Source organism: Curcuma longa, unplaced genomic scaffold (assembly GCF_044706935.1).
Source record: "Curcuma longa cultivar G26 ecotype Majalengka, Jawa Barat unplaced genomic scaffold, ITB_CL_G26_1.1 contig_26966, whole genome shotgun sequence".
Lineage (NCBI taxonomy): Eukaryota > Viridiplantae > Streptophyta > Magnoliopsida > Zingiberales > Zingiberaceae > Curcuma > Curcuma longa.
This window is the reverse complement of record NW_027433271.1, coordinates 1-11,448: the sequence shown is the minus strand read 5'-3', so window position 1 is coordinate 11,448 and position 11,448 is coordinate 1. Positions and strand designations below refer to the sequence as shown.

Here is an 11,448-nt window from a genome sequence, read left to right as displayed (position 1 = left end):
TTCCGTGGGACCGAGCCAGCCACCCCCAGGGATTGAGTCCATGAGACTGACTGAGATTTATCATTTTTTTTGTAATTGAATCTTCAAATGACTATGTTATCTGCCAACTATTTATACTATCAATCAAAATTCTTGGATAATCCTTTGACCTTTTCACTATAAATAAGGTTCCAATCAACTCCAAGTGTCTTCAAATAGCTCTAACCTAGACAAGCTTGGTCCTCAAGAAAAGATCTGACCATTTCACTCTAATCCGAGATATCTTATACAAACAAGCTTTCTCTCACCCTCTCCTCAAATGGTTAAGACTTGATGAAGCTAACTACGTCATGCGTGAAATCCATCAACGTTATTGTGGAAATCATACCGGCGGACGAACCGTGGCTTGGAAGGTATTGTTAGTCGGATACTTTGGCCCACCTTGCAAGCTGACACGACCCAACTAGTCAGTACCTATCTCAGTTGCCAGAAATACCAATCCATGTTTCATCATCCACTCGAGCTACTAAAAACCTTAATCGTTTCCTGTCCCCTTTGATCAGTGGGGGATATACATCGTTGGTCCCTTTCCTACTAGACCCAACCAAAAGAAGTTTCTCATGGTTGCGGTAGATTATTTCTTGAAATGGGTGGAAGCCAAACCACTGGCGCGGATCACTAAAAAGAGTATCCTCAAGTTTCTATGACAAAATATTATCTGTCGATACGACATCCCTCACAGATGAGTGCCCAACAACGGAAAGTAATTTCAAGGTCATAAACTCTAGAATGGTGTCAAGGTTTCAAGATTCAGCATATTCATAGAGTAACAGCTAGACCAAGGTCATAAATCGGGAACTCGTTTGAGGATTGAAAACTAAACTAGATCATGCTAAAGGTTGTTGGGGTCGAGGAACTCCCCAATATTCTATGGGCCTATCGCACAACGCCACGTGACAACACTGGTATGACCCATTTCATCTCATCTATAGTGGTGGAGTCGTAGTACCAATTGAAATTGGTCACAAGTCGCCCAGGATCTAGGCATATGAAGGGGGGGGGGGGAGAAAACTCTAATCAAAGGTCGTTAGAGTTGGATCTCATCTCAGAAACTCGTGATAATATAAACAGACGGCTTAACGCCTACCGGCTGTTGGGTTTTTGTAAAGGTGCAAACATAGTCCCACATCTAAAGCACATGGAAAGATCATGGGGTTAAAAGGATGGAAAATATCTTCATTGGCATGAGACATTTTGGGGAGAGCCCAAGAACAAAACCATGAGGTCTTAGGCCCAAAGTGGACGATATCATGCCATTGTGGAGATGTGGACATTCTTGAGACCCTACAAGTGGTATCAGAGCGAGGTTGCTCTTCACCGGACTAACCGCCGGATGAGCCATGATCCAGATCTAACCATGTGCTTTGAACCTTAAAACAAAGGAAGTGGGTGCTCCCGTGTCTAAATCAAGAGGACCAGACACCAGGTGAGAAGTCCTAGTAGGTCGGGTGGATCGAGGGGCAAAAAGTCCTAGTTGCGACTAAGTGAAAGTCCCAGTAGGTTGGGTGGACCGAGGGGCAAAAAGTCCTAGTTGCGGCTAGGTGAAAAAGTCCTGGTGGGTCGAGGATTCAGACATCAAACGGAGGCTTTCCGTTTGAGGAGGGCATGTGGTCCTTTGTTTGAGGGGGGGATTATTGGGTTGTAAGGGTGCAAACATAGTCCCACATCTAAAGCACATGGAAAGATCATGGGGTTAAAAGGATGGAAAGTATCTCCATTGGCATGAGGCCTTTTGGGGAGAACCCAAGAACAAAACCATGAGGGCTTAGGCCCAAAGTGGACAATATCATGCCATTGTGGAGATGTGGTCATTCTTTAGACCCTACACCGGCAACGCATGAGCCAAACTTATAACAAGTGGGTTATTTCCCGCTCCTTTCAAGTCGGAGAATTCATTTGGAAGAAAATAAAACCTATAGGTAATGTCAGTAAGTTGGAGCCACGCTGGGAAGGACCCTACTAAATTACGTGCCGACTTGATTACGAGTCATACTATTTGACCGACCCTAATGAAAAGGAGCTCCCCGCGACCATGACATTTTACTGGTATGACTACTTATTTGTTATTGTAAACCCCCACACTCTATGAAGAAAGATTTCAGTTCTTGGGCTAGTTGAATCGTGTCTCGCCTCCACCTTACAACAGGCATGGATTCTTAGCCCCGCGCTAGTGACTCGGCCTTCCGACAGACCCGACACACTTGACCCTTCTAGCCCCTCGCTAATGGCTCCGCCTTACAACAGATATGGATTCCTAGTCCCATGCTAGTGACTCAGCCTTCCGACAGGCCTGACACTCTCAACCCTCCTAGTCCCTCACTAGTGGCTCCGCCTTACAACAGACATAGATTCCTAGTCCTGTGTGAGCAACTTAGCCTTCCGATAGGGCCGACACTCTTAGCCCTCCTAGCCCCTCGCTAATAACTCCGCCTTACGACAAACACGAATTCCTAGCCCCGTGCTAGTGACTCAGCCTTCTAATAGGCCCGACACTCTCGTCCTTCCTAACCTCTCGCTAGTGGCTCCGTCTTATGACAAGCACGGATTCTTAGTCCCGAGCTAACGACTCAGTCTTCTGATAAGCCCAATGCTCTCAACCCTCCTAACCCCTTGCTAATGGCTCCGCCTTACGACATACACAGATTCCTAGCCCCTCACTAGTGACTCCACCTTATGACAGACTCAAATTCTAGCCCTGTGTTAACAACTCTATCTTCCAACAGGTCCAAGACTTATGACTCCCTCTCCTTTCACCAAGACTTAGTTCTGCGTAGATTTGATTCTCTATCTCAGTCTTTAGGACTTGAGCTTTCAGTCCTCCTCGGCGTACTCAGACACTATGTTCTCAGTGACTAGAGGGTTCCATGGTGATTATTCTCCGTTCAACACTTGGCTTTAATCGCCAACTTCAAAATCTAGTAACGTTTGACATCCAAGGCAAAGACTTCAATAATGGGTCAGGTCATACCCCAATTAAGCTCTGGCCCTATTCTCACCGGTTGCTCACCCATTTTCCCCTAACCCCCATCATGACCCGTCCTACGCTCTTGATAAGACCTTAGATAGAAATGTTAAGAGATAGTACATATCATAAACACTTAGATGCATTTCAAACAAAATGAAGTTTTCTATTAGGTTCCTTCTGACTACAAAAGTACATTGCAAAAAAAAAAAAACAACAACAACAAAACAACCATAAGTAGGGTCGGTTAATTTTCTCTAAGTCCAAGGGAGCATCGCCTTTCTCAGAGTCTGGCAAATCGTCGTAGACTTTCTTCGTGTCCAAAAAGCTGAGGTCGCTCCTCTCGACAATGAGCTTGGAGAATTGGTGGATAGCGCTGTTAAATCCATATTTGAGCATCTTACTTGATCGTTATGCCAACAAGTCATAGAACTTTGTTGACACCAAGAATGCTCGCTTCAACTCTGACTGCCGAACTTCCTCATCAACTAATAGTTTGCCAGTTCTGCCTTAGCTGCCTCTAATAATAGCTCCAGTTACTCTTTGTTTAAGGCTGAGGCACGGAGATCCACCTACAATTGTATGTGTTGCCCCTTGAGGGTGGCTAAAGCCACGTCTTGAGACACTAGAGCATGTTTTGCGCGAAGCGACTCCTCTCAGGCCTGTTGGGATTTCTCGTGTGGGTTTAACGTAGAAAAAGCGCCCTTTCTAGCCCTTGTGTGATGTCGAGTACTCACAAAAAAATGTGCACCCCAGCCAAGCGACAAAGTAAAACACTCCACACTCTGTGCACCTAAGGTTGAAAAAAGATGAAAAAGTGGCAGATCCAAGGAAACTTGGTACAGCTGATAGACGATGACTACCTCACAAATCAGATGGTAGGAATTAGGTGCGAGTTGGGATAGGTTGATTTGGAAGATAGTGGCTAAGTCTTGCACGAAGGATGGGATTGGAAACCTAAGGCCACTCACTAATTGACTATGGAAGTAGGTTATATAACCGGGCAGGGGCTCATGAGATCGGTGTTCTAATACTAGGATGTAAAATAGTGTGGTCGAAAGGGATCTTATACTATAGCTGGAGATGGCGGGCAGTGTCTTTCTCGTATATGGAACAATGGGTCTCGTACCAAGGGTTTTTGGGGGCCATGGGTTTTCGGTCGAAACAACAATGATGACCGTCAGGAGGAAAGCTAAACTTACAACTATGGTGAGGGCAATGACAGGATTTCCGAAGTCAGAAGCGACGACAAAGAGAGGAGTTGGTAGACGAAGGGAAGGAGAAGGAGACGAGAGAAAACAACTCCACGAGAAGTCTGAGTGCACTGATGAAGACGATAGCCTCCGGTACAATCCCTTTTATACTTTTACCTAATCGCACAGTAGTGCTGCCGTGTCACTTGGAAAGACTGTTGGATGTGGACGACTACATCGCCATGGTCGAGGAGTGCCATGAGACAGACCAATCAGATCATCGTGACCCTTCTCCTCATTTGAAGTGTGTCATCAATCTCGTCCTTTAATCGTAGTCGAGGTTTTAAACGCGACGGTGGGATGTTGAGGATAGACACACAACAACACCATGCCCGATCTGACTGTGTGGTTCTCAAAACAAAAGTTGCACGCCTTCGCTGATTAATGCAATGGGACGAGCTCATAGATCGAAGTCGATCCCGCATCATCGAAATCCTCTCGTGGAATGATATGTGATCTTGCGTATCTAGTTCATTAAATGTCGCCCCTCACCCCTACAAACCTAAGATGATGGGAATTCGCCCAACCTAATGTCGTCCAGTCAGTCGATCTACTTCTCCTTCGACTAAACTTAAAGAGAAGGTTTATGGTGTGGTAGATTTTGGTTGCTCCTACGTGGCACTTGCAGTCAAAAGATAAGCTGATATGGTGAGTCACAAGTCAATGGTCAACTGAGAATGAACCATACTCTAAGACCTATCTTTACAACCTCTCGACCTCTCGATCACTCGGTTTCGATCACTCAGTCCGACCACTCAGCCACTCGATGTCTCGGCCTCTAGGCCACTCAGCCTCTCAGACCTTCGGTCACTCGGTTACTCGATCTCTCGGCCACTTGACTACTCGACCACTTGATGTCTTGGCCTCTAGGCCACTCGACCACTTAGCATCTCGGCCACTCAATCGCTCAGTCATTCGACCACTCGGCCTTTCATTATCCTGGCATTGGACACCACCTTTTTGCCTAATTTGGAGGTTGCACAAACTCCTGAAGCATGTAACAACTAGAAGATATAAAAAGAATGCAATTACGAGGTTATCAGACCTAATCTCCCCCAGACGCTCCCATATCTGTGCATAACGCCAAAAGGAAGTTGAAATATTCAGTGACAGCCGCATAACAACTTAACAAAAAGAGGGTGATTATGAGGTTATTAGATCTGGTCTCCTAGATTCCTCCTATATGCGTATAATGTCAGCAGTTGTTAGATGATCTCCTCGAATTCTCCAGACGATCCCTCCCCTTGGGTCGACGTGGAGATGCTTTTTAGATGAGTATATAAACTCTCGCAAAGGTATATATAGACTCAGGCAAATTCGAGAATTCTTCTTTTTTCTCTAGAAAACATCACTCTCTTTCTTCAACAAACCCTAACTTGAATGCTGGAGTGATTTGCTGAGACTTCCTGGCGCCAACCTAACCTCCCTTCCAAGTTTGTATTTAAGTTCTTCAACTGACGGAAGTAGAGTCTGACGTGCGTCGAATCGCTTATTGACTAATGACTTGACCATCTACGACATCCGACCAGAACAATAGACAAAGGGTTTGAGTTAGATTTTACCTATGTATTTAATGTGTGTTAACTTGTGCAAGGACTTAACAAAGATGCACATGAAGCTTGTGGAGTTTGTGACTCAACAAGATAAGTGTAGAGGATGCATTAGCATTGCCAAATTGGTTGGCTTGAAGGCTTAAGGTCAATTGAAAATTGAAAAAGAATGAAATAGTACATTTGAGAGATTGACGGGCGAAGAACATCAAGGTTCCAATGTTGATGAAAATAGGATAAGCTAACTATATATGTTGATAAATAGCAAAGGATGACAGGTGGAGCTAGCTGAGGGCTCGATGCATCAGAAAGACACAATGGAAAATGATTTTGGTGGTTAAAATCAAGTTGTAAAAGGTAAATTTAAGTGGATTGTGAGAGTCAAGTGATTCGTATTTTAAGTTCACAATAGCTCTTGACTTAAGCAAGAACTATATCATTAGATTGGTTAGAATCAACAATCTAGTTAACTAGTAAATCAAGTTGATTAAGGAATTAGCTCATGCTTGATAGCTAGTCAATTGAATGATTATCTTCAAAGCTCAATTGATTGGACATGTTGAGTCATTTAGGCAACCAATTGATCCCTAACAACAGCCAAAAAGAAGATTGTTAATCAGATGGAAGAAAGAGTTTAGATTAGAAATAAGAAGCAGTTAGTTGAGTAGTCTATTAAAGTTGGTATCAATCGACTTAACTAGTCATTGCTGAGGAGAATTGTCGACTAGTGTGGAGATGGTGGACTTCAAGATTTGTTAGCGAACTACAGCCCTAAGGCGATCATGAGAACAATCGATTAGGGATGTGTCTAGTTGACTTGCATATTACATAATAGAAATGTGAAGATTGTATAAGGAGACTAAGGAGAGTCCTTGAGACTAAAAAAATTTGATCAACATTTTGATATTCCTTGAGTTTCCTTGATGTGTTTCATAGCCTAGATTCATAATTGTCTTGCTTATCTTTACTTATAGTTTCTATCTTCTTGTAAGACTTATAAGAGGTTTTTCCTCTTTTAAAAGAAACCCGAGAAGATGAAAATATAATGAAAATTTGAGAGTGACTCATCAAAAAGTCATAAGCCGTGAGTATGATTAAGAGTTTTAAACTATAGTATACCAGTATTGTTAATATTAATTCGACTTATGTTTATTTCCATTGTATTTAACCTTGTTGATTGACTTTTCTAAAAACATTAGTAAAAATAAGAGTTGTATTTGTAGGTCAAGTGCTATTAACTCCTTTTAGTCATAGAACCATCATATAAAAAAAATTGTATTGTATTTATCATTTGGAGTCTTATTAAAACGTCAATTTAGGTTAGATCCATTGAGTTGGCCTACCTTATCAAACAATTTAAGTGAATTGAATTGATATTTTATCAACTCATTTTAAGGTGGTCCTAGTGGGTTGGCTTGCCTAGATCCGCGACTCACACAAGTTGGTTTGACCCGTGGTACTTGGGTTGGCCCGCGAGTTGAGAAACTTATTTTTTTCTCTAAAATTTAAAATAAAAGTAAAAATTTTTAATGGCTCGTAGGCTTAACCCACCGAATTTGCAACCAAACTTAAAATTTTTAATATTGTTCTATATATATATATTTTATTTTTTATATATATATATTGGACTCGTGGGCATAACCCACTTAATCCGCAATCCAAACGTAAAAATTCAACCTTATATATATATTTTATTTTTTAGTAGGTTTTTGGATTGACCCATCTAATTCGTAACTCGCTTTGAGTTGAATTGGATTGGAGATTGACTTGGTTTTTAGTAGGTCTTTGGATTGATCCTTGGATTGGCCCAGGCAAGACGGCGAGCCGACCCGTTCCGCCCCATAATATGATATGATGGATTTTTGATAGATTGATCAGTCCTATCATAGGTTAACCCATTTTACCGCACAAGTCTTATTGCACTTTTTTTTTATTTTGATATTTGATTTTAAAAAACAATCTAAATGTTCCGAAAACTACTCAAGGTTCCTAAACTCGTCTAATTCCTAAAACTAGCCCTATTTTATGTTTCTGGATCCTCCAGAGTCATATTAACCTTTTTAAATGTTTTAGTGCTTTCTAAATGTTTTAGTATTGAAGGCTATTCAACAATTTTATCTAAAATTATTTTTATATATTAAATATTCAATTTACATCAATGAATCTTAAAATAGACTATTCGACTTCATATTTCAACCATCCAATAAATTTAAAAAATAAAATGACTCCTAAAATAATACTTAAATATTACTAATTATTCAAATGCCGCATACATGTGCGCTACCTCTTATCATTACACCATATCATATAGGGAGCAATTTTATTTAGAACTATTAAATGACACTAAAATGGTTCAATTTAAAAAATAAGTGTTTTCTTTGTCAGATCTTAATATCTTCCTCAGATCATTTGAAGTCCTTTTTGATTTCTTTTTAAAGTTTTCAAGTGCCCAAAGGTCGTCAGCGTTCCACTAAAACATTTTAAATGGTTTCAAAATTTGTAGATGGTTTTAAACTGGTTCAATTTACAAAATTGGCCCTTTTGTTTCTTTGAGCTTCTAAAGTCTTGGTATAAAAAGTTTACCCACAACTGCTAGTTTACCCACATGCTGCCTATATAATGGCAAAGTCATCATTAAGCCAATCCTATCAAGCCATAAGTGAATGAGATTATGACATTATAATTTAATATGAATTTCCAGACTTAAGAACAAAGAGTATTTATAAACATAACTCTGTGAATTCAAAATTAATTTGGGCTTAGGCATTTCCAGCCACGCTCGAATATAACAAATGAATAAGATAATTCCATGGTCTAGATGAATTGCCACAAAATACAATAACAAAAAAAAAAAAACCTGCTTAAAAGACAATCAGAGTTCATCACCTGGATGAGCACAAAATGCACCAAGTCACAGCCTTTCCAAATTAGTAACTAGCTACCTTGTGCTGCTGCTCCAAGCCTTGTGAATTCCAATCCCGCAAAGGGAAATATATTCTAGACCGAAGGACAAGCACTGGCAATCTTCTCTTCTTCACCGTGTCATTCTATAGAACCTTCAAGATATCCTCCAAAGAAAATATATTGTAAGTAGTAAAATGCTTAATACAATCAATAGAGCTGGAAGCACAACCTATATAAATGATTGATTGATTCAATCGATTATTTGATTGCCCAATGGAGCTTCAACAGAAAACTTTCATGTTCACAAAAGATTTCCCCAACTACATCCACCAATGGTAGCAGCACTCGAATGACAACCTCTTAATTTATCATTGGCCGTCAGATAAATGACGATCACACAAATTATACCTCCATTATGTACCATAAAATCACTGCTCTTTCTTGTATGTACTTCAAGTATTCACATTATGGGTATTCAACTGGATTTATAAATGTAAGTTGATTCTTTCTGACCATTTAAATATATCAGTGTAGACTTGATCGCCACCCAAGTCGTCTCCCGTAGCCCCAGCAGCTACTCTAATAATATCCTCTATCAATGCAAAATTGCCCATTATATCAACATGAGCACCACTCTGTGTACCACGGCCTTCCAAGAGATTAGCTGGAGGAGAGTGATCATACTCCCTGATGTAAGTCTTCATACCAGAAGGATTGAATCGGGTTTTTCCACGCCACCCTTTTGCGCACATATATCCTGAACTTAACACTGGCACAGTCTCATCTCCATTAGCCAGGTATACACCACCTTGCAAGCGGTTTCCTTCATCGTTTGCAGAAGTATCAATCTGAAATGGAATATAGCATTCTGCATATGGGGATAACTTGTAAACATATGCTCTTTCTGTAGGTATTCCCACTCCATATAGGGAGTATATCTCCATATCAGGAGCATTAGGTAACCTGGGAGACAGCAATTTGTACATTAATATCAGTATAAGAATATGAATGTAAACTAATGTTCCTCTTGCCACATTTAAATACAGTATTTAGAAAATGGAAAATATATGGATTTATCTTTTCAATTAAAGATGCTACAAGTACACTTTCTCAACTGTAAATTCAAATTTTCTCTGTAGGTACTTAATATTCATAAAGAATGCAGCTAATATTTATCTTGTTATTCAGTGCAAGATAATTGATTGTTCTTTCTTTTTTTCTTCTCTAAAACTACATGGTAGTTAAGCAAAATGCTTGTTTGACATTTAATTTGTATCACAAAAACAGAACTTTTTCTCTCATAAACTAAAATATTTAAGTTGTGCTTCTACTTGTTGCATTTCCTCTAAATACTTTTAGGATGATCAGGAGGAGACAATTCTGGAGATAAGTTTGCATGGAATAGTCAAATACCTTTTGATTTTGATGCTTATTATGTTGTGCTTCAGAGAAGTAATAACCTATCTCAGGGACTGAAAAATATATTTTCAAATATAGCAAGGAGTTCGGTCTAAAATCATGATACAGATAAGCAAAGGATTTGCTTTTAAAATAGGTCCTAATGGACAATTCTAGAGTTTGCAAGTTGCTTACTTTGTCTCCAAGGGATTTGACCAATACTTATAGTGCATATACTTTGGATCATCAAGATCATCAGCAATTCCATATGAATAGTGAGCACTTCCTCGCTGCATCATCTTTGGAGCAACAAAATGAAGAAGATCCAGAAGAGAACCAGCAGTATATACTTTAAAATCAGCAACTGCTTTAATTCCTGCCCAACCCAATTCATGGTATTCGGTCCAAATTTGACAAGAAATTTGAATAGGCAACACTGTTTCCTTTGACTGCATCCTGTATACACCAAAGGTCTTTCCTATTAGAAATGTTAGGTCTGGGAAAACTCTATTCTGACATTAAAATTACTTTATCGATATAATTACGTTGACCACTAGAGGTGGTGCAGCTTGCAAAACCTATGAAGGAAGACATGCAACAGTTAATTAAGATTGAAGATATTAACCAATGAGTAAAAAAAAATCAAAAATTCTCAAGGCATTTTGATAGGCGACAAGAACTTAATTAAATCCATGTCCTCTATACCTAGCCAATGAAAAGCTGATACGTGTTCACACAATTCTCAGACAATACTTGAAAAATATTACAAGAATAGGTTGAAAAAAATACAAGAATAGACTGGAGCCACCTAAACGACTTGGCAGCATGGTGAATTCTCATTGGACACAGACCTGTAAAAAGAGAGTCAAGCAAGAGAGCTTTTGAAAGCATCAAAAGCCTTGTTGCATCTTGTTACAGTGCTACAAAGCTCTAGGCAATAAACTTTTCGCCACTTTGAACATACAATCTCCAATTCAATCTAGCTCACCCAAACCCTCCCCATATGAACCCACTCAATCCAAAAAGCCACTTTACCTCATCCTATTAGCCAAACTTCATCTCAACCCTTCCAGTTTTAACCATGGTTTGAAATCTTGTACAAGCCCAAATAGTCAAAACATATCATTTCAGTACATTATCGAAACTCGATACCACTCGGTACAAACAATGTCTTCTTCCTCTGCTTCATCTCCTTCCTCTTTCAACCTCCAATCCATCACTGGCACCATGCATTGAAATGTCAGCATGATACCAAAATAGTATCATTCCAGTAAAAGACCAGAACTCCAACATGGTTCAAGATTTTGAACCTTGGTTCCAACACCCATTCACCTTAGGCAAG

The 11,448-nt window shown here is 39.9% G+C and overlaps 1 protein-coding gene across 1 annotated transcript; it reads right to left on the bottom strand.

Moving 5' to 3' along the window:
• Positions 1 to 8,564: 8,564 nt before the first annotated feature.
• LOC141818960 (phospholipid:diacylglycerol acyltransferase 1-like) lies at positions 8,565 to 10,508 on the bottom strand. Its single transcript, XM_074706356.1, has 2 exons — positions 10,302 to 10,508; positions 8,565 to 9,671 (listed from the first exon to the last, which is right to left on the bottom strand). Exons 1-2 carry the CDS (start codon positions 10,403 to 10,405, stop codon positions 9,194 to 9,196), a joined length of 582 nt encoding a protein of 193 aa, XP_074562457.1. The 5' UTR covers positions 10,406 to 10,508; the 3' UTR covers positions 8,565 to 9,193.
• Positions 10,509 to 11,448: the final 940 nt, after the last annotated feature.

Coding starts and splice junctions, on each gene's coding strand:
- LOC141818960 (XM_074706356.1), bottom strand. CDS start 10,405: ATGATGCAGCGAGGAAGTGCTCACTATTCATATGGAATTGCTGATGAT. Junction 9,672..10,301: donor TCAAATCCCTTGGAGACAAA/GTAAGCAACTTG, acceptor GCTGTCTCCCAG/GTTACCTAATGCTCCTGATA.